Below are 22,586 nucleotides of genomic sequence, written 5' to 3'. Positions count from 1 at the left end.
AGCATCCCTCGGGGATGTTGTGCTCTTCAAACAGCTGAATTGTCCCCAAGAAGGGCTGACCCCTCTGGCTGCAGAAAGCCAGCTAGTGCATTTAGTGAGCAGGTTTCTGCTGATCTCCTCTGGCAGTGGTCCCTAACACAAGCAAGCTTTGCTGCTTTGGGGAAAGTCCTTGGTTTTGCTGTGCTCTGCTTCCCTGGTAGGTCTGATGTGACCCAGCCGTCAAGCCCACACCGGCAGGGATGAAGGCCTTGTTTCCAACCCCATGCTCTCCTGTGTCTGCCTTTGATCACAAAGTGTGGAAATTATGAGATCTCTCTGTTCTCACAAACTTTGCTGTAAGCTAACCTCTCCCATCTTCCTGGGGCTGAGCAGTACTCTCCAGACCAGTTCTGTGGTTGTACACAAGACACCTCTGCTGCTCTGCTGGGCCATCTTCCCTGCAACTGCTTTCTGCACCACGACTCAACCGCAGGCTGCCTGAAAACCAATCATTCACCAAAGACAATACAATGAAAATTTCAGAAATGGGCCCCTCTAGGGCATTTCAACTACTATTCCACAACTGATGAGATTTTCAATTTGTTAGCTGAACCAAAAAATAGCTTTTACAAATTTACTGAGATATGCAACTAAAATATTTTAACTTGTTAAAACATCACCTTTCCAGACAACTGTGTTTATACGCTCTACTAAAAAGCAGAGATTGTTTCAGTTATTAATTTAAAAAAAAAAAGCACAGTTTCTGTTTCATGTTGAGCATGAAGGTAGCTCAAACCAGCACACAGGTGCCTGACATCAAAGTCTTTTCCTTCTGGAAAGAAATGGAAATCTTACAGCATCATTTTTCTGCATCACAGTATCAAAGTAACTGAGCTCGTCAGAGAGACTGAGATAACATTTTGCAAGAAGACACTTATTTTGATAAGTTATGTTAGAAGACAGATAGGTGACCCTATTTATTGAGAAAACAAATTGATTTGTTTTCTCAGTAAATAGACTACACTTTATATTCAAAAGCAATTAATGGATTTTGGTGTCTGCATTTCTATGAGAACAGGGTGGGTGCTCCTAAAAGTGCACTTCTTAAAGAGCAGAGAGACTGGTGTTGGAAAGTCTTAAAATGCCTCAGGTCGAAGGTTAGACATTTCTAATGTTTACTTCTCTGAGCATCATCACTGTTGCTCTAAGCAGCAGTGAATTTATCACTGGAGCACTAGAAAATACATTCATTTATAGGAACTGAACTACTGGAAATTAGTTTGCTTCTTCAAGGCAGCTTAGAAATACTGGAGAACAGTCCTAGAGCTCCTGAAGCATAGATGAATGTAGGTTAACTAGAGGCTACCACTAATATTTGTTTGTCAGTAGCTGGTGCAAGACATGGGAAAACTAACCGAGAATAGGTGTACAATGATTATTTCACACACAGAACTTTAGACACCTCCTAACAAATGACAGGTACATATCTTTCTAGAGCAAAAAGTAACTTTTAGGATCATTGTCACTCATGAGACTCTAAGCATCCATTGTTAATATATAGTGCAATTCCACATGGAGGACTGAGACCAGTGAACTCATCCTCAAGGGGCAGTAGGACAGCCAAGCACCTCCAAAAATTTGCTCTCAAGGCAGGAGACTCACCTTCAAAATTGTCTCTTAGGACATAAGAAGCAACATTCAACAAAAAAGAAAATGGATTATATACACAGGAGAGAACTGGCAGCCAGCTATATTTCCCTATTTCCATTTCTACATGTATCAAGCAATAGAATATTATGAATATTAAGGAAAGACAGACACTTTCAGTTTTCTGTTTTTCATAATAACTTTAAATTGCTTCTGACATGCTTTACATAATAGTCACTGAAAATATTACAAGACTCACACAGAAAATTTGTCATGAAAAGAAACAGTGCAAAAACAAGTAATCATCAGAAGATGCAAATAATTTCCAAAATCCCAGGCCTACTATCTGTAGTCATAATCTTGTGGCAGCTGAATAATAAAGGAGGCTTTTCCCAGAGATCTTTAGCGACAGCATGAGAAGTGAAGGTCACAAACTAGAACATGGCAAGTTCCTGTTAGGTATCACACAACATATTTCACCTTATGGGTGGTTTAGTCCTGGCACAGGGCCCCAAGAGTCTCCATCCATGGAAGTACTAAACACTCAGCTGAATAAGGCTTTGAGCAATCCAATCAAAAATGACATTTGGCCCTGTTTGGAGCAGGGGAACCTTAAGAAGTCAACTTGAAGCTAAATTATTCTGGGTTTCAAATATCATGTTCAAAAGCTTTGTTGGTTTTTTTTTTAAATCAAAGCAATTTTATCAAAAGTTGATACATCATACATAAGCCAGTAATAGCTTTTAAAAGCTCTATAGAAGAGGTTGGGATCAATCTTCTGCAGAGGAATCAGAAGGATAAGGCAAGAAATTACTTCCTTCTACCTAAGAATATTCACAATTGACTCCAAGATTATGACAAGATCATAAAAATCTTTCCTAACAAAAGCTTGTTAAGGCATGTCTATTCCAAGAGACAAACTTGTGCCACTCACCAACCAGCCTACCAAAATAAGTATATTTCAACAAACACTTTGCCCACCAACCCGCTGGTAAAACATATATTTTTGACTGCCTGGAAATTCATCCCCAACATGAAACACAGGGGACAGTTTCTGAAACTGCAAACAGTTAAAAATGGCAGCAATTTGTTTCCACTTTTTTCATCCTCCCCTGCCTAATTTTTTCTCCAAAACCAGCTACTTGGAATCTGTGCTATGTAACAGCCCACAGATGGGTGCATTTATAATGAATTTGGAGAAGTTAAAACCACAGTGATAGCAGACACAAAACAAAAATCTGGGGAATTCTCCTTAATTAGATTACACTCAGCGCACCCCGTCTATCTGAATGAGGACACGGCAGTGGAAACCGCCTGACAGCGTCGCTAACACAACCGAGGGGGTCTGTGGCAGCAGACATCTGTTTTAAAACCCTGATCCAAATCTGCCCCTAGAGGCAAATCAGCCAGGCTTTGGATGTCGGTCTGAAACGTTAAAAGCAAAATTCATCCTTGCTGGGGGCAGGTGCAGTCCCACTAAACTCACCACATTTCAACAGCACCCTGGGTTTCAAACAGCTCCAGCAATCTGCAAGTGCAGCACAAGCCAAAGGAGAAATAGACCCATTCATTATAAAACACTCAGCTGTCAGCAAGGTGTAGTAATTAATGCTGCTTCCCAGCCTAGGAAGGTCTCCAAAAAGTGACCAAAGTGCAAAACACTCTCAGCCCCTACCCACTGCCCTACAAATCAAGGGCTTGAAATTTTTGCTGTGTTGTGTTTTTTCCCCTCATGCCTAATTTTCTTGCATACAGACCTGTGGGAGGATCTTGCATACATCCCCTTACTTAGAAAATCAATAAAACCAATTTTCCTTTTTTTTTTCCCCTCTGAAAGCAGAATCTATCTATGTTTTATTACAACAGTCCATGGTGCATGTCAAATATGGAGAGGCCAAGGGGGAAAATCTGGCCATGATCCTCCTGTGCATCATTTCAGACAGCAGGCACACACCTCAGAATAAATAAATAACCACTAAGCCATCCCCATTCATGTTTATAATTAGTGCAATCTATTTAACAAACAAACACATAATATAGGTCAATTATGTAGGTCATGATAAATTTATGAAGAACTTCAGCCTGTAGGGCACCAAAAAGACCACGCTGAGGCAGCATTTCCAAAGTTGCAGTTCCTTTCTGCACGTGGTTTGTGAGCAGCAGTGAGGAACAGCAGAGACCTCCTCAGTTTTTCTGGTTTGTGGCGCTATAGCCCCAACCATCAAGGAAAACATCAGCGGCACCCCCTGGGAGACACCCCCTATGACACAAGCACAGAACTGCCCCCCCAAAATATTGGACCAGTTACTTCTTTCAGCCAAAATTGCCAGAAGAGTAAATGTCTCAAAGGTATTTAATTTCTATAACTTTGTCAAAAACTGATGGGTATCTAGAGGGGAGCTAGAGAAAAATGTTAATTAAGCTTCCTCCATAGGAAAGGAAATGGTAACTCAGCATTTGTCTGGAATGTTTGATCATGGCCCTCTCGACCAGGGACAGATGCAGCTGCAGAGAAGTTGCAGTACATGCCAAGTCCTGCCTTGCTAGGAGTTTTGGGAAGGAATGATGAAGAACCACAGTGGAGGGCATCAGAGTGCAGCAGGTGCCATGTGGGGTTTCAGGTAAGGGACAGGGCCTCAGAACTACCTGTCTTTCTCAGGAGTATGGGGAGGATGTGGTGACAGATGGCCACAGAAAAAGCTACACATGAATGGTTTGCAGCAAGGAGACAAATTTAAGGTTCAGGGTTCAATGAGCATCACACTTTTCTGCTACAGGTTAGTATGAGTATAATTTGTTCTTTGAGATGAAGGGAGAAGATGGAACCTGAATGGAAATTTGAGCTATAGATTAGTTGTTGTTCCTTCTCCTTAGTATTTCCAAGTACTGCAGCAGACCAACTCTCTCGCTGGGTACACATCAGCTGGTTGAACACCCATGTGCCTCTCTGAAGATGTAGGGACATGGATCATTCAGTGGGATTTGGCACATATTGCTACCTGGCTTACACAACATGCCAATCACATGCAGTTCATGGGCACACTGTGCCAAAAGTACTGACCTTGTACTTACAGTACAACATAATCTTGTTACTGCTCACAAGAGTTGTAACCAAATTGGTGAGATAATCTTTTAATTTTACAGATACTTCTATCTGTAAAATTTGTCTTTGATCCCTGTTTATTAATTCTAATTCAAACATCCAAAACAATTATTCTTATAACATGGAAGTGACAGAGATAATATCCCAAATGGTTCCCAAACTGGCTCCCAATAATCTGCAGTCTTCCTCAGGCTTGGTATATATAATACATCAAGCTATGAATTTAAATGAACTAGTATAAGTAATATGTGCAATGTGTAGGTATCATACTTGTAAATTTGTTACAAATCTCAAACTGTGTGGCTTAATTCGAACAATGACCACTGGATCCAAAACTCTCTAAACCACCTACACTCCATCCCAGGTCTGCAGCTGAGAGAAGAGGATTTCCACAAACAGCCTGAGAATTGTTCCCATGTACATAAGTAATGTTTTTAACAGGAGGGAGAGAAAAAAAAAAACAACTCAGTATTACATTCCCACTTCTCTGGAATCTCTAATCCTAACTGCAGTACTCTTTATGAGCATATATGCAAGATATTTCTATTTCAACTAAGAGAAATAAATATGTTCTATTTGCCCCCATCCCTGGGGAAATGGTGTTCCTGACAAAATACTGCTCTCTGCTGGCCTTGACCTGCTTTTCCTCAAGGGCCTCACCTGCTGAGATCTGCCGTCCCTCATAAAAAGGGAAAAAACATCTTTTGCTGACCTAGCAATCGGTGACAGGACCATTTCCTTATTTAGGATTGAAAAAATTTATTTTGCTATAATCATAAAAAACTATACTGATATCTCTGAAATCTTCTGTCTTGAAGAAAAAAGATAAGTAGTCCTTCACCCTGAGTAACCCTCCAGAAGTATTCCTGTTTTCTTGCAACCTGGAAGAAGAAGAAACAGGGTGTTGATGTAGCAAGCTCTCTGTTGTGATGAGTTCAGATGACTGTGTTTCTAAACAGAAGTGACTCAAGTCCTGTTCCAGGTTTCAGGAAATTTTCTCCTAGGTGGATTTTCACAGCAGCCCAAAATCTCAGTGACAACCACAGAATTTGAGATGGTGCTCCCTAATCTTTTACTTTGAAGGACAACTCCAGACCTGAGCAGCTTCCTAGCCCAAAAGTTGTAGTATCTTTACTTCCAATACCCATTTTTTCGCTGTTTTACCAAAAGAGCATCACTCAGAACAAAGCTAACTGAAAACCAGCTTATTTCCATTGAATTTACCTCCATACTACTACTAGTTATCACTGAGCTACACCTGGCACAAACCATAAAAAAAAAATAATTTTTAGTCTGTCATCATATGCTGGGGCAGAATAGGGTGGTGAAATGCTACAGACACACAAAGACCAGTGACCATGTCCAGCTGTGACCATGACCATCCTCCCCTCAGTCTGGGAGATAAAGGGCATTCACCCAGCAGTCAGGCCTCATCTTTCCTGAGGTCCTCCTGTCTATCTTCTCCCTGATGGGTTTGCAGCTCCTGAAATGCTGTGACTGACAGCAATGCCACAGCAGCAATTTTGGGATTGACACCTATGGGAATTAGCAGAGCATTCTCAGATGTCTTTTTTTCTCCAGCAGCTGGCAGACTCATGATTCTGTGGTGAAGCCACACCAGCAGGGTCTTGCTTACAAACCACCAGAGAAATACAGATTCCGTTGAAATCTTATCACAGAAGAGCCAAAACTCTTTAAAAAAATAATTCTTTGTACATGAGGTATGGAGAAAGGTACAAAACAACTACTCAAGGGCATCCTTTGCTCACATCTACTCACACTCCTTGCCTCAGACCCAGCCCAAACTTGCAGGACAAGAGCTCCTAGGAGGGCTGGTTCTCACTGGGGTGCAGAGGGTGCCCAGCACCTCTGCCAGCCATCTCCTGGTGGCACTATCCCTGGGCCATGGGGCCTCTGCCACCACCCACAAAGGCCCTGCTCTGCTCTGTCCCCCCTCACCTTGAGCACCGTTCCTGTTACTGTCCACAAAAATCAGATTCATTACCCAGTGACAAGACAACAGTTACACACCCAGGAGACACCTCTGATTATTTGTTTCAGAGTTGCACAGGTGCAGATGATTGGTGGTATTCTACAAACCAAGGATGCCCCTCAGGACTTTCCAGGATGTGGAAACCCAGGGCACTGGGAATATTCCTCTGTCTGCTCTGGGATATCCTGACCCCCAGGGGAGCACTGACTTTGACCCTTGTTCATGGAGAAAGTTTCCTAGACTCCAAGATAGACCAGAATCCACAAAAGTGTGAAATAGATTACAGAGAGCAGTGTAGGTGTATCACTTGGGTGAGAAATTTAGGTTTTGGGATTTTTAGTATGTTGTGCATGGAAGCAAGATGGAGGGCACAGGGTGTTGTCCTGAGTTTCTTCTTCATGCTTCTTCTTCCTTCTCCTTCATGGGTTTGAGTGATGTTTTGTAATTGGACAGAAAAGTCCCCATTGTGGGCCTCCAGGGACCAGTTATTGGGTTAAAAGGGAAAATACTCCAGGTGTCACCTCTTAATGGGAGAGTTTAGTCTTAAAAGACCTTGCAACAAGAGACAGTTTGCCATTTTGTGCCTTGCTAATGAAAAGCTGCCAAACTCACAGTAGTGAAACTTTTATTTCTGATAAGAAATAATAAACATCTGAGTCCGAACATGAACTACTGTCTCCAGTGCCTTCAATCCAGACCCAGAGAAACCAAAACCAGGCCATTATTTATACACCAATATTTAGTACTAGTAACCTCCCCAAGTACATGTTGAGGGCAACCCAAAATGTTACTGTATTGCACATCTTTCTGTGCCCCAAATTGTTGTTATCTCTAAGATCCTGCAACCAGAGAAGAGAATTGGAGTGGGAGGTGTCACGGGCCCTCTTAAAGTCTTCATGAGGGGCTAGTGAGATTTAGCAATTCTGTTTCCAGTGGTTATTTACTGGTTTGTTTTGGGTTTTTTTGGGTTTTTTTTGCCTTATGCTCTTTCACTTGTTGGTAAACTTATTTTTTCACTTACATCTATTTGTATTCATTCCTTATTAGTGGAAGAGCATTGACTGAAACTAAAGGGAGATAACTCATTTAGAGCATCCACCTTTTAAATTGTCTTAAAACAAGACAGTACAGCCCCTTTATTAGGACTGGTAAGTATCATCATACAAACTATGTGATCCACATGATTTCCATACATGCTCAGGGGAAGGGTCTTCACCTGGCCAGCACCTTTTTGACCTACAGGCATGATTTTTTTAGTACTATGTGAAAAATGTGTATTTTATGATTGGCTTCTCGCAAATATTAAAATTAATATTATATGTGTTGTGTTAGAAAGTAATGCTGTATTAATTTTCTTAAGTAGTATGTTAAATATAGTTTTAAGTTACAACAAAATGTTAAAATAGAAACTATGCTATCTAGGACACATTTTTCCTAAAAAAACGACTCGCACTGAGATAGCAGTCACAAGACACTTAAATCTTTCAGAGAAAGAGAATTTATTGCTCTATTATCAGGAGAAACAAACTTCTCACTTTGCTTGGGCAGAACGACGCTGTTAAGATTATGAAGAAGAAGTTGACGATGACTAGACAGAATCTTGTATTTGGATAGAATTTATGCATCATGTATGAGATGTGTGAATATGTAACAAGCTATTGTTTTTAAAGGTTAATCCTCTGTTAACGTGGGTCCTTTTTCGGGCTTATGCTGCCCAGAAAGAGGTACTCAGACTGTCTGTAACTCTTTGTTTCTATTGTCTCATATTGTCCTAATTCAAATTGTCCAAATCATTATTACTCTAATTGTATTACTATTTTTATAACCATTTTATTACTATTAAACTTTTAAAATTTTAAAAACAAGTGATTAGCGTTTTTCACAACTGTAATGAACACATTTCAGCTATGGGATACACGGACCTTGAGTGTTTCGCCAGGTTGGCAGTGGATTCAACACCTTGACGATGTACCTCATCCTTAGAGCTCGTTAGCTCCGCGGTGTCCTCCACTAAGTGACGTTAACTACCACCTGATTCGAGACAACTCTGACACATTCCACATTTTCCGACACTGTTTCTCCACACCTTTCTGACCTTGCGGCATTTCACCTTTTTTCTTTTTTTTTTTAAAGGACATTTCCGCGGAGCCCCCGCACTGAGGGCCTTGGCCGCTCGCGACGCTCCCCTTCCCCTCACGCCGCCGCGCGCCCTCCTCGCGCCTGCGCCGTGCGGGCGGGGCCGCCCGCGAGCCGTGCGGCGGCGGCGCCATGGCGGGGCTGGCGAGGGCGGCGTGAGTTCGGGAGGGAGGGAGAGAGGGAAGAGGGAGGGAAGAGGGAGCCGGGAGGAAGAAGGAAGTGCGGGCGGCGGGACAGTGGGACAGCGGTCTGTGTGCGAGCGAGGGGCACCCCGCGGGGTGGGCCGGGCCGGGCTCCCGGTTCCCGCCTGCATTCCCGGCTCTGGGGCGCCAGCGGGAAGCTTCTCCCTTGCAGCAATCGGGGCGTCCCCTGACAAAGGCGGGGAAGGGACAGTCGCGATTCTCTCCAGGCAAGCGGCGGGAGGAGGTTAGCGCTTCCAGGCTGCTGAGCCTCCTCGTTTTTCCAGCCTCTCTCGTGTCTCCTGAAAGGATCCCCCGCTCCCTGCGGCTTTCCTCCCCCTTGTGACATTTAGCTCTGGTGTAGCTGCAGCTGAGGCCTTCCCGGCACCGGGAGGATCGCGGTGATCGCCCCACAGACCTGCAGCGATTGGCACCTGCATGTCTCTTCTTGCAATGCCATCTTCCTGATTTCTGTGTCGTGACAATCTGAGGTTCCCTTTCCCTTAAGCTGATCCATTCTCTATGTGTGTATGTGCTTGTGATTTTGTTTTCTCCATTTTTAGGAAATGTTGTCTTACCTGTTTTTGGGAATACTCTGTAATCACTTTGATTTGAAGTTCCTTCCCTTCACGCCTTCTGTATACTTCCTGAATTCTCATCAAGAGGTTACATATGTGTGAAAAACCTTGTTTAACTCAACTTCATCAATTGGTTTCCTTTCTCTTCATTACTCTATCAAAAAAGGAAAAAATGTATGTAATTTTTCTCCCCATAAATTACCACTGACTGCTTTTTAATCATCTAAATGATGCTATGTGAGGGCTTATAGATTTTGTGCGTTGTGCTTTGCTGTGGTTTCTTTCCTGGTGTTGGAGATAGGGGAGGAGGACACTCAATTCCCTGGATATTGCATCTTGCCATTCAAAGTTAGTTTTGAGTTGTCCTTGTCCAGTCTTCTGGGACCTCCCTCATCATCCAGGAACTAACAAAGATAACTGCCCAGAGAAGCTGTGAGATATTTATCCTCAGAGTTTTTCAAAATGTTCTTGGCCACATGGAGGGTCCCAACAGCTGCCCCTACTGTGAGCAGGATGTTGAATGAGATCCCCTCCCACCTTGGTCACTGTATGTAGCTTCTCTGAACCCTCCTTATTTTGTGCCTTATTTGGCCTCTGTAGAAATGGAGGGAAAAGAAGATTTGTGCTGCTCCATGCCTTAAAGTGAGCTGTGGGGCTGGAAGAGGTGCTAAAGGAGGTTGCTTTCCTTCTCTTCATTGGGAAAGTAGTGTCCAGAGTCGTGGCCATCATACTTTTAGATCCCTCTGTCAGGTTGGGAAAATAAAGCAGATCCTTTCTCTTCTGTTGGATGTAGGAGTGATGTGGGAGCCACGTGTTCTGCATGAAGGACAAGGAACAGACCACTTGATAAAGGGAAGGAACAAAACATCCCATTAAATGGAAGCCATGAAGATATCAAAGCGGTTCTTCGCTTTTGGGATTTTGACATGCATAGCTGTTTATGTTGCATATGTAAAATGGCACTTGGGCTCCAAACCCTTTGTGGGAGCCACAGAAGGAGTTGCTGAGAGCAGGGGAGATAAACTGACCCGTCAGGCAGTGACCACAGATCTCTCTGTCTTTTATGGAATTATGTTTGACGCAGGAAGCACGGGAACTCGCATCCATATATTTAAGTTTGCTCAGCAGCCAAGAGGTATGTCCTGCTCATTGCATGACAGATTAAGTCTTCCATAAATTGTGGAGAAGATTATTAATGACAGTTTTTTAGGGTCTACTTGAACGTACTTGCTTCAGGTCTTTCCAGAGAGCCATCAGGAGGTATGAAATGGTTCAGGCATGTGTATTTCGATGAAATTATGAAAATGTTCAACAAGGAGAAAATGCTGTAATGTCAGAATGTGAAGTAAATAGCAGCTTTTAAAGTAGTGTCTCGAAGAAAGGCAGTTTTTTATCACACTGGTTGAAGACACAATTATAAATTCAAACTGCCTTATTTCCTCAAAATTTTTAGGTTGTTTGGTGTCTCCAGTTCCTGGCAGTGAGCTGCTTCTCTCTACAGTGTCTGGCTTAGTGCATCCTTGGCTTCAGTGGTGGATTTAAACTGCAAAACAAAACAAAAATTGCAAATAGTTTGATTAAAATTGCCGTGTATTGCATCTGGACAGAAACTGCTTTTAAGAATTGAGACAAGGTGTACAAAGAAAGCTCCAGCTTTCTTCTGCAGTAGTAAGCTTCATTTGTTTGTATGTGGTCAGCTCTCCTTTGTGAAACTCTTAAAGATCAGAGGGCTTGGGTGGGTGCTGTTAGTAGGTGATCTAAAGGCTCTGTTGAGGATTAGCAGTGTGGTGTATGGTGTGATTGGCCTCTGGGGAGCTCCTTAGGTTAAACAACAGTCCATGGATTTCCTTCTTTTCCTGTATCTCCAAGTTTTTGCTTCTTCCTTGCCGCTTCATTTGAAACACAATTTCAGAATGTATTACAGCAAACTTTATGTAGTGTAAGTGTTGCCTGGACTGCTGGTTTATACATGGTGCTGCAGCTTTCCAAAGTACTGGAGTCTGCATCCCTCTGCTGCCATTGAAAATAGTGGAAAAGCTTCCATTAGGTTTTGCTGGAATCAAGTTTAGCCAGAGCAGGGGAGGCTGAAACAAGAAGTCTTTTTTTGCAGGTGCAGTTTGAAAAGCTGCATGTGGCAGGTGTAAGGCCTAAAAGACAGCTTGCACCTATCTGGTGACTGATGTGCATAGTGGACAGTAGCACCTGACAACCAGTCATGGCTTTAAAAGTCATTTTCTCAGGTTCTAATTCCACAGCCAGGCTGTACTTAAAGGTCGGGTGGCTGATAATAGTTCATTAGACAGAGGCCTCAATTGACTTCTATTAGCACATAATAATGGAATTTTTTTAATGGTTTTCTTTTTGTGCATGCAAAATTATTTGTACCATTACTTATTTTGGAATGCTGATTTTGAACAGAGACTCCCAGATTAACCCATGAGACGTTTAAAGCACTGAAACCAGGTCTGTCTGCATATGCTGATGATGTTGAAAAGGTAATTTAAGTTACTTCTTTCCTGTCTCCCTTACTTTCTGGTTTGCAGAGATTTAGGGACTCCTAAGAGCCAGACTTAGACCCAGCTCATAGTGTTTTACAAAAGCCTTTGCTTTCTGAGAATTTGTCATGCTGCCTTTTGAGCCTTTTGTAGCCATAAAATTTGGTGGCAGAGTTCTGCTTCACTGTTTGAAAAAGTCACTCTGTTTTGGACCAGTTGCTCAATAATTCCCATTATACCCATTAGGCCTTGTGCTGTGGTGAGATAGTGAGTCCTGTACCTCCTCTTGACCCCTTTTGATATTAATTTGTCTCTGTTTCACATTTACAGTGAATCATAGCTTTGATCACCCTTTTGATCTTTCAAAAGAGTTTTTAAGATGTTTTTTATTGTTCTTTACTTGCAGAGTGGTCAGGGAATAAAAGAACTCCTGGAGGTGGCAAAGAAGGAAGTTCCTATGGAGCTGTGGAAGTTTACTCCTCTGGTCCTGAAAGCCACAGCTGGCCTACGGTTGCTGCCAGGAGAGAAAGCTCAGAAGTTGCTGGAAAAGGTATTATCTCTTGTCTTTCCATTTGCTTTCCAGAAAACATGCTCCTGTTAAAAATGCAGCACCCTGGGACATTCCTGCAAGTTAGAGTGTCCATCTCCTACCTTTTCCATATATCTGTAATACCTTAAGGGTCACCAATTCCAACAAAGCAAATGGGATTCCTTCCCTACCCATGTCCATCCCTTGTTAATGGTATTTCTGAGCAGTCTTCATGCTTGAAAACCCATCACATCTATCCCTGTTTCTGCACCAAACTGCAGAGCCAGCACATAAAAGCTGCTGCTCATTGGACTCTTGAACTTCAAATAAAGTGGTGAGCAGCAGTCAGGATCTGGCCCAAGAAGAGGAGTAGTAGTGTAAAACTGGGGTTTTAGAAAACTTGCTTTTCAGCTGAAAAAGTATTTCTCTGAATGTAGCTTTTATTTGAACTGCAGGTGAAGGAGATTTTTCAGGCCTCCCCCTTCTTTGTGAGGGACAATTGTGTGTCAATAATGAATGGAACTGATGAAGGTAAGCAACTTTATGGAGACTCTCTCTGTAGTCCTGGAAATTCCTCTGCACTGTGACAAGTCCCTGCCTGCTGTGGTGGGATCCCATAAGCAGCAGATTTGACAGAAGCAGAGTTTTTATGCAGCCACAGGCAGTGCCTGCCAAAGAAATCTTGTGCAGTGTTTTCCAATTTGAAGTCCTGAGCTCTGTCCTGATCTTGAAAGCTCTTAGTGTTGAGCAGTTCCTGTAGTATGATCAGAAAGCCAGTGTGCAGTCAGCACTTTTGGAGAAATTTCTGAATATCTGCTTGTTGAATTGGTCTTCAACAATTGGGTTAGCCCACTCTGCTCCTGACAGTGCTTTTCAGAGCTCTCTGGAAGTACCTCTAGCTCAGTGCAATCAATACTTGATCATAATGTTAATTATAATTCATCTAACGAGTGGGAATGTGAATTCAATCTGAAAAAAATATTATATAGGGAAGAAAATACATGCTGAAGTAAGTTCATGTTCATCCAAAAATGTTGAGGACAGAATGTCAAAATTCTAAGTAACTGAGTGTTGAAATGTGTTTTAAATCTCCTCAGAAACCAAGCTTTAAAATAGCTGAAGCTGTTTGAGTTTCTGTTCTTGCTGTTTAATGGAGGAAATATATTCTTTTTCTTTTGTTTTAAAATCAATATGGCAGTGATAGCCTGGGTTCAGCCAAGGATTGAAGTAGGTCATGCTCTCTGGCATGCCTTGAGTTTTAACCACATTAATAAATATTTGAATTTGTTAACATAAGGCCACTGATTCACCTAATTTATGGAGAACAGTTTATAAAACAAGAAGAGGACAAAAACAGCATAGCTCACAAAATTCCTTAGAGGAAAACAGGCAAAATTAGAACACTGAAAGATGAAAATTCTTAGTATTCTTAAAGAAAAGTGGAGTGCCTGATGTCAAACAAAAGCCAACAGTGGATGTTTTCCTAGAAAATGAACAATGTGAGTTTCAGTCATCTCTTTGTCTTTTAGCTAAGGACTGAAGCCTTTGTGACTTCCTACCTAAATTTTTGACCTGTGAAATACAGAATTCTCCAGGAATTTCATACATGGGGCTTCTCTCCGAAATATCACATAAGCTCTGATAGGGAAGGTCATTCTCTTTGTTCAGATAGCCTAATCTTGAATTTGTCAGCCATTGACAGTTCTGGAAGCCTTGTAATATGGCTTGACTTTCTTGTTGCTGCTGTTAGATAAAATTAAATGTTATGATCTAAGCATGTGTCTTCTGAATCTTTTCCTTATTAGGTATTTCAGCCTGGATCACGATAAATTTTTTAACAGGTATGTGTACATGAGCATATGTATAAAGATATGACCAATGCTGTGAAATTCCTGCTTTTTTCAGCCCCTGTGTGGAATTTGCTCATTCATTGGGGCAGAATGGGAGAAAGAAGGTTCTGAGAATAAGTCAGCAGTTTGTTTTTGGCTTGGCCTATTTAAGTCATTAGGATTTTGTCCATTTACTTGATGGAGTGAGGAGTTTAATCCTTTTTCCTAGATGTTTAATGTAGCTTTTCTTTCAGTTCCCTGTAGGGTACCAGAACATTTTATTCCTTTTTAGAGCCTGCTGTGACTCGGGCTAATTTTTTTGTCTGAGTATTCTAGATGTGCCTGGCAGCTGCAGAGAGTAAAAGAAAGTGCTGTGGTACTTCCTTACAGATTTATAACACAGAAATGCCATGGGTGTTTACACTGCTGAGTGAGAAAAGGGTAGCTGAAGAGTGGAGAGAAAACTAAGCTGAAGACCTCTCTGACAATACATAAAGCACTCTGCCCTGCAAGTGCTCTGTTCAGCACACAGTGTGTGGGGTAATGTGCTCTGGAGCTTTTTGTGCTCCCAGGAAATACCAGAAAGGTCAGGGATCTTCAAACATCAGCTCTCGTGAGGTATACTGAGGTACTTGGCACAAATTGTCCTTGTCAGAGGGGTGCATTTGAAGGATCTAACTGAAAAGAACTAGATCTAAATGAGAGCAGAGGTCTTGGCTGGCAGCAGGAAGAATTCCAAGAGAGCTGAGTCTCTCAGGCCAGCTCTTTTCAGTCTGTCATCCCTTTGGCCATAGGAATCTGCAAAATATTGCTAAGGGATCAGGGAGAGGTGGCCAAGACAACCACATTCCTCTGTGTTACAAAGTGGTTACCGGAGCAGACTTTGCAAAAGGTCTTTGCATCCAAAGTGTTTAGGAAAGCAATAACCAAAGCTGCTGTGATTAGGGCAGGAACAGCCACTGAAGAAATAAGAGACTCTTGTCACTTTAAGATTTTCAGGTCTGATAAAGCCAAAATCAGTGCCCAGTAGATAACAGTGTAATTTAGTGCTGTGCGAAAGCTGAGTGGAGTTGGATTGTTCTCTTTCCTTACCACTGTACTTCTGGTTTTGTTCCTAGCCAGTTTTTCACAGTGCCCACCATGGCTTTCTCTGTTCTGTCACACATTTCAGGCAGGCTAGATGACCCACAAAGGAGAAGTGTAGGGATGCTGGATTTGGGTGGTGGATCAACACAGATCACCTTCCTTCCGCGTACCAAGGTAACGTGAGCATGCACACTGTTGGGAAATGCTGCTGCAGGAATCTGTAACTGCTCAGATTTCTTTCCCTTGGAAACAGAGCAAGAGTTTTGTCAGTGTGTTGTGAAGCCACACTTGTGACTTGGTCATATGTGCCTTTTTATAGTCAGTCCCAGAGGCATTCACAACTCTTTGTCCATCCTCTTCATCCAACTCCATGGGTCAGTGGTGCTTGGGGTGAGTCTGCCAGGGCTGCTTTATCTCGTTGAGGACTCCACGTTCTGAATATCTTAATCTTTGACTTTCAGTTTGTACAGCTTATAAAAAAGAGCACAAACCCGAGGCTATTAATGAATTCAAATCCAGCATATGGCCTACACTGGGATTTAAGAACACAGTAAGGTGCCTTCTCAATCCTTGTTTCTGACTGTCCTGAGTTCGCTCAGTTGCAAATGAATGCCATTTTAGCTTCCTGGCGTTTTTACAGCTGTTCTATGAAGCTCTCTGGTTCTGGTATTGTAAGGCTCTGGCCTGAGCAGAGATAGTGCTCACAGTAAAGCTGCACAAGCCTGGGATAATCAAGACATTGCACTGTTTCAGCGGAATGGCAAGGGATGTGAAGGGTCCAGGATGTGGAAATTCTGGAGATAGAGAAGGAGTTAAGATATGAGCAGCACTGTGGCCAGAGCTTTGCTCCCCACAAACACCCTAGCTGAGCTGATGCACTTGGGGAACAGGCTATCCTTTCATTCCTTGAGACCACAGTCTGATCCTTACTCTGTTCCTTGGCAAGCACAGGGATGTGCTTTTCCTCTGGCTTGTGTAAGTTCACAGATGAATTCACTGGAGTAGGAAGTTAATGCGTGCCTGGCCTTCCTATTAGTTTGCACACCGTTCCTGTAGTAGGGATCATGTGAAGAGGCAGTTGCTGAAACCTCTGGACAAAAGCAGTAATGAGCTGGAATAAGGAATAAGGATTCCTTTTTATTGCAAGTAACTCTTTTATACAGCATATTGGTGTGGACACAAATATTACCAAACAAATATAACCAGTTTGAACCCTGTCATGTGAAGACACTCCTAGCTCCAGGTTTTGTGGCTGTCTTGTGCATCAGCAGTCAAATTGAAATCCTTGCAAATTCATAATTTCTCTCTGAATCATGCTGGGATTGTTTCACATTTTTCCTAATGTGTTGGAAGATTACCTTGTTGATGTTTGCTGCTGGCTGGCAGAAACCTGCCAGTGACATCTTTTTCTCCTTCCAGGCAACTCTCCAGACATCACCATCTGGCCACACAACTTCATTTCAGATGTTTAACCACACCTACAAGCTGTATTCATACAGGTTAGTTGTAAAAAAGAGAGCACAGTGCTCAGATGGAAGCTCTCTGTGAAGCCAGGTAGACTGAGGTGTTTTTCTGGAGTGGGGTCCTTGCAAATGAATACCATGGAGAAGCAGAGAAACTTGACCCACGTGATTTTGGTGGATTAACCTTGGCTGCCCACCAAGTTCCTCTATCACTCCCATTCTATTAACAGGACAGGGGGAAGAAAATATGACAAAAAGCTCATGGGTCAAGATAAGGCCAGGGAGGTCACCAGTTATTGTCCATGGGCAAAACATGGACTTTAATTTAATTTATTTAGTATTTAATTTATTGCCAATTAAACAGTAAGATAATTAGAAATAAGAACAAAATCAAAAAAGTTTCCCTCCACCTCTCCCTCCTTCCCAGGCTCAGCTTCACTTCCAACTTTTATACCTTCTCACCACTGAGCAGCCCAGGAAGATGGAGAATGGGGGTTGCAGTCAGTTCATAATGCTTTGTCTCTGTGATTTTTTCTTCTTCACTGTCTTCTCTGCTCCCAGTGTTTTGGGCCAGCAACTTCTTCCCACTCATGTTCGCTGTGGGGTGTGGTTGGGCTCAAAAAGTCAGTTCTGTATGCAAGTGTCTGTGCTGCCTTTGAGGAGGGTAGGAGTACCCAGTGAGGTACTAGGAGTAGAGTTAGAGAAATGCCATTGCCAGTTCTCCAAGAGCCAGATTACAACTGACAGCTATTGCCTGAGCTTTTTCAAAGATAAATTATCCTTCTGGATAAGGTAATATGAGAGCAGGCTGTCACACTGTTCCACTCATGTGCATGAGCTGCTGACTTGAGCCACTTTACCATGGCTGTCAAGAGGATACTGGCATGTCCCAGCTAGGTTGTCAGTGAAGTATCAGAGGAAGGATGTCTGTTGCTCACAGAGGTTTTTCTCCCTTTGCAGTTACCTGGGACTTGGGCTGATGTCAGCAAGGCTTGCCATTTTGGGAGGAGTTGAGGGAAAACCCTGTAAGTTATGGGCAGTCTTCAGATCCTGGTTCTGAGCTCAGGGTGTGTAGTCCTGTGGTAGGGGGAGGAGCTGTGTATCCCCTTCCCACTGGGCTCAAAGTTCCTGAGTGGCATGTAGGCTCCTGTCACCATGGCTGGGTGCATTTGAGACAAATGCAAGAGGTGACACTGACAGCTCCCAGGAGACCTGGAGTCTTGCCAGCCTTAGGTTGGGGGTGGGCATGGGACATCCAGACCATGACTGGGCTGTAAAGGAGCCTTGCTGAAGCTGCAGGACAGTATGGAGCAGGGCTGGGGGTGAAGGATCTGAATTTACTCCTTATGTTTTTTCCTAATGTGGCTTTGTTTTACTTCTGCAGTAGGAGAAGGGGAGGAATTGATCAGCCCTTGTTTACCACCTGGCTTCAAATCCGAATGGCAACACGCTGAGATAGTGTACAAAATTAAAGGACAGAAGGCAGGTATAGTGATTTCTCTCTCTTGCTATCTAGGTTAGCTGCTATTAGCACAGTAAATTATATACTCTCATCCTCTTTGAAAGACACCAGACTGTTTACTGTTCTGTCTGGCTCCTCTTGGTGTGCTGTCAAAGAGATCCTGCAGTTCCTTTGTCTTGTGCCATGATGTGTCTGTCCAGGCAGTAAAGCTGCCAGAAATGATGCAGATGGAGTTGAGCAGTTTTTGAACAGGTCTTTCAAAACCCTTCTGCCTCAAATGATGTTGTCCATCTTTGATCTGTCACATAGTCCCAACCTGAGGATGGTAGGTGTCTGCCTCTAGAAGAAGATTCAGATTTCAGTTCTCTGTGAAGTTTTACTATTTTGCAAAAAGCCTATTTTGCCTGTTTCCTGGCAGATCCTAAATAAATTCTATATGTGTTTAACTCTCAGCCTGTGATATGATGGGGGCTTTTTGTCTTTTTAGGTGAGCCTCTGTATGAGTCTTGTTCTAATAAAGTGGCGAAGATGCTCTACAAGAAAGTACATAGAGCTGGGGAAGTGAAGGATCTGGACTTTTACATTTTCTCCTACTACTATGACTGTGCAGCAGAGGCTGGTCTCATAGGTATGTCTGCTTCTGAGTTGGTTTCAATTTAAATGGCAAGATATGGAAAGAGTGGGAACACTTGCACACATCACAATGTTTTGCTGAGCTGTCATGGAAATTAGTCTGTTACACTGCTGTGCAGCATTGTTTTTATTGTCTATAATATAGACAATATTATTGTCTGTAATATAGACAGTATCTTTTCTATTGTCTATAGAGAAGAGGCTGGGCCTGTGAAATAGGACCTACAGCCTTTGATAATAGTTTTTAAACAGCTTGCATTTCAGAAATGGTTGTTGCCTAATTAGCTCTACAATCCGAAATAGAAAAAAACTTCATGATGATAAACAAATTTCTTGGGCACTAAAGCAGTAAAAATTATTTGGGCTGTGTGTTTGCTCCGCTGACCTTTTGATGGAATGAAGATTTTCAGATATTTCCACATGCATTCAGAATGCATCACATCTCTTTTCCAGTGGCGTGCTTGTGTACAAAAGACTGTCATATTCAGTGGTAAAAAGCAGATCATGAGATCTCAAGTTAGTTTGGACAAACACACCCCCCTCCTCAGCTACTCTCTTTTTACAAATAATTTGAGATTTAATGTGTTGCAGAGCAGCACTGCCCTGTCAGATCTGGTCACAGGTGTTCACTGTCCAGGCACCACTGGACAGGGCAGTGCAGAAATGGGGGTCAGATGAGATGGTCTGTAAGCTCTGTTTCTGTAGGAAACATGGCTAAAGGTTCTTCATAAACCAAGGCTTTTGAATCTATACTGAGAATTTTTGAAGGTTATTTTACCTTTAAAACCAAGTTCTTTACCTTTAAAATGTCTAAATTTTGACATTGATTTCAGTGGCTCAAGGTTTAATTTCCAAACAACTTTTATGATTTCAGTCTATAATTGCCTTTATACAAAGACCGTTAAAAAGTGGGGTTTTTTTCTTTTAGATAAAGAAAAAGGAGGAAGCTTAACTGTCAGTGACTTTGAAATTGCAGCTAAATATGGTGAGTAAAATAAAAACACACACTAGTAATTGTGAGTAAATTTGTTCCGCGTGGCAAATGTGAGACATGCGAAGAGGCCCATGCTTTTAAGTAAATATTGAGTCCCTCTAAATAGCATCTAACCAACATTTCTGCTTATTTCTGAAAATCTCACCTATTTTTATATTAACTTCTGCATTTGCAGTGGGTTTTATTTTCAGTTTGTCTTTTTCTTTTGTTGTTGGGCTTTTTTTGATTTGGTTTTTTCAACATTTTTTAAGCGCTGATACTCAAAAAAATAGCACACCTGAGGTTGCTCAGATATTCAAAGACTTGAAGCTGATAGAAGAAAGGCTCTTTCCCTGGAGAGGTACAAGAAACTGCTATATTAGGGGAGAGACAGAATGTCTTGACTTCCTTACAAAGCTTATGTACTTATCCTAATGTGTGTATGTCATTTCAGCCCCAATGTAACAGGTTCCATCCCTGACAAGAGCTGTTTTGTGGATTCATTTGAGATTTTTCTCAGTGGGGCTGTTGTTAGACCTGAGCCTACAGTGTGCATTCAGACACTGTTTTCTTTCTTCTCAGTTTGTAAGACCATGGAAATCAGCCCTGGAAACAACCCTTTTCTCTGCATGGACCTCACATACATCACCTTCCTGCTGCAGGAACTGGGCTTCCCAAAGAGCCAAGGCTTTAAGGTGAAGCTCAAAGAGGATTTCTGGGGAGAGTGGGCAGGAGGGTGCCAAGGCAGGAGTCATCCTGCTGCCAGAAGCTTGGTTCTTGATTTACCTTCTTGCTACAACACATGGTGGGTGCAGCAACACTCTCCCCACAATGCTGGTAACTGTTTGTCAGAATCTTCGGCACTGTATCCACCTTGCATGCTTCAGATTCTCCCAAAAAAATGTGTTTTAACTTTTCTGCCTTTTTTTTTTTTTTTTTTTTTGGTCCAGCTTGCCCGGAAAATTGACAATGTTGAAACGAGCTGGGCATTGGGAGCCACTTTCCATTACATCGACTCACTGAATAGACTGCAGTACTAACACTCCTAGAAGGTGACTTTTTGGAATTTCCTTTTTTTGGAAGCCCAGCATGGGAGACCCTGTTGAAGGGTGTGCTTTTGGCTTCCAGAGTCCTTTGGAAGATCACCATGAACTACACTACTTTCCTCCCATCCCCTGCCAGGCCCCCACCAACTCTAGCTCTTTTTTACAGTGCAGAGTGTAAAGGAAAAGCCTTGATTTGACAGCATGTGCCGTCAGCTTAATGTAAAACTTGATCCTTTTGGAAGGAAAACCAGGACTCTGCAGGACATCTATGATCTCTATGAGAAAAACACACCTTTTTTGGAATCTGCCTGTACTATGTGCTCGCAGTGTGCTGAAGTTGCTGAACGGTCACTCCAGAAGGAACTCTTTACTGTCCTGATTTCAGGGTGTTTTTTTCCTGTTTGTCAGCAGTTTTCAGTGATGATTTTTATTTTACTACTCCTGTGTTCGAAGGTAAACGTGTGTGTGCAAAAATGGTGCATTTACACATTATGCTGCTGACAGGCAGCAGCTTTGAAATTCAGCATGGAAGTCACAGCTCTGTGTTCCAGTTGCTGAAGGAGAAAAGCTCAGGAAGACTCTAGAACTGGATATAGGCTTGGAGGTATGAGTTGGAGCCTGTGTGCCCTGTAGGGTTGAAGCCTAATGTTGATTCCCTGGCTGTTGGGAGGTGGATGATGGAAGGCAACATCAGATTTGTTGAATGAGCAAGGCCTGGGAGCTGAGTACGAGGATAATGATGGATTTGACAGTTCTGGAGCTGGTCAGAGGAAGATAGATGAACAAGATGCAGCCACAAAAATAAACCCTGAGCATGGCTTACTGGACATTGCAGACTTTTGTGCCCTGGCAAGGTTGATGCAGGGCTGGGGATTAATGTATTTACATGGTATTTTGGGTGTCTTTTCCTGCAGACACATCTGTGCTAAATGAATGTATTGTGGTTGCAATGAGCCAGGTCAAGATAGCGGATGTTCTCCACTCCAACAGTGCCTGGTATGCAGGAAGGGAGTGATCACAGGGGTGGAGGAGATATGATGTGTTGTTTGTAATCTAACTGTGGATTTGTGTTGTATTTAATGAATGTATAGAGAAGACCCAGGTGGTCTTTTGGGGGTGCAGAAGAGCCCAGCTTCCCCGAGAGCCCTGACTCATGGGCTCAGGGCAGCAGTACATGACACGGTGACCTGCTGTGTGGTGACACTTGAACCTTGCTGTGCCGACAATAAACCCCCAATTTGAAATAAGAACGTGGTGGTGAGGAGGCTTTTAGCGCCAGAGCCCGCACGGGCGTGGGATGAGAACTGACTGCCCTGACGCCATCCCTGACCCCTCGTCCCATCAGTCACTCGGCCATCCAAGCCCTCCGGTGCCATCCCAGCCCCTAGGCCCCCGCAGTCCCCAGTCGCCCTCCCGGTCCCCCTCGGCCCGCCCCGGCAGCGGCGCCGGCCCCGC

At 42.8% G+C, this 22,586-nt stretch overlaps 1 protein-coding gene across 3 annotated transcripts; it reads left to right on the top strand.

Annotated features, from left to right (window-relative positions):
- Positions 1 to 8,957: 8,957 nt before the first annotated feature.
- On the top strand, positions 8,958 to 22,381 carry ENTPD6 (ectonucleoside triphosphate diphosphohydrolase 6). Of its 3 annotated transcripts, XM_018920979.3 has the most exons (15): positions 9,047 to 9,284; positions 10,409 to 10,750; positions 12,034 to 12,110; positions 12,517 to 12,660; positions 13,095 to 13,170; positions 14,445 to 14,480; positions 15,640 to 15,728; positions 16,974 to 17,053; positions 17,978 to 18,042; positions 18,402 to 18,503; positions 18,967 to 19,107; positions 20,041 to 20,097; positions 20,668 to 20,780; positions 21,036 to 21,137; positions 21,298 to 22,381. In XM_018920979.3, exons 2-14 carry the CDS (start codon positions 10,492 to 10,494, stop codon positions 21,123 to 21,125), a joined length of 1,329 nt encoding a protein of 442 aa, XP_018776524.1. In that variant the 5' UTR covers positions 9,047 to 9,284; positions 10,409 to 10,491; the 3' UTR covers positions 21,126 to 21,137; positions 21,298 to 22,381. The 3 variants fall into 3 exon arrangements, with proteins under 3 accessions (XP_009094384.1, XP_018776524.1, XP_050828614.1); XM_009096136.4 differs by lacking the exon at positions 9,047 to 9,284 and adding an exon at positions 8,958 to 9,013 and having other exon boundaries at positions 21,036 to 22,381; XM_050972657.1 differs by having other exon boundaries at positions 9,049 to 9,267; positions 21,036 to 22,381.
- Positions 22,382 to 22,586: the final 205 nt, after the last annotated feature.

This window comes from Serinus canaria, chromosome 3 (assembly GCF_022539315.1).
Source record: "Serinus canaria isolate serCan28SL12 chromosome 3, serCan2020, whole genome shotgun sequence".
NCBI lineage: Eukaryota > Metazoa > Chordata > Aves > Passeriformes > Fringillidae > Serinus > Serinus canaria.
Note: the sequence above shows the minus strand (reverse complement) of the source record. Positions and strands in the feature narration are given on the sequence as shown.

Excerpts from the sequence above, each read along its gene's own strand:
- ENTPD6 (XM_009096136.4), top strand. The coding sequence starts at position 10,492 with ATGGAAGCCATGAAGATATCAAAGCGGTTCTTCGCTTTTGGGATTTTG. Across the intron at positions 19,108-20,040 it reads AGCAGAGGCTGGTCTCATAG|ATAAAGAAAAAGGAGGAAGC; the intron begins GTATGTCTGCTT and ends TTTTTCTTTTAG. Across the intron at positions 20,781-21,035 it reads CAAAGAGCCAAGGCTTTAAG|CTTGCCCGGAAAATTGACAA; the intron begins GTGAAGCTCAAA and ends TTTTTGGTCCAG.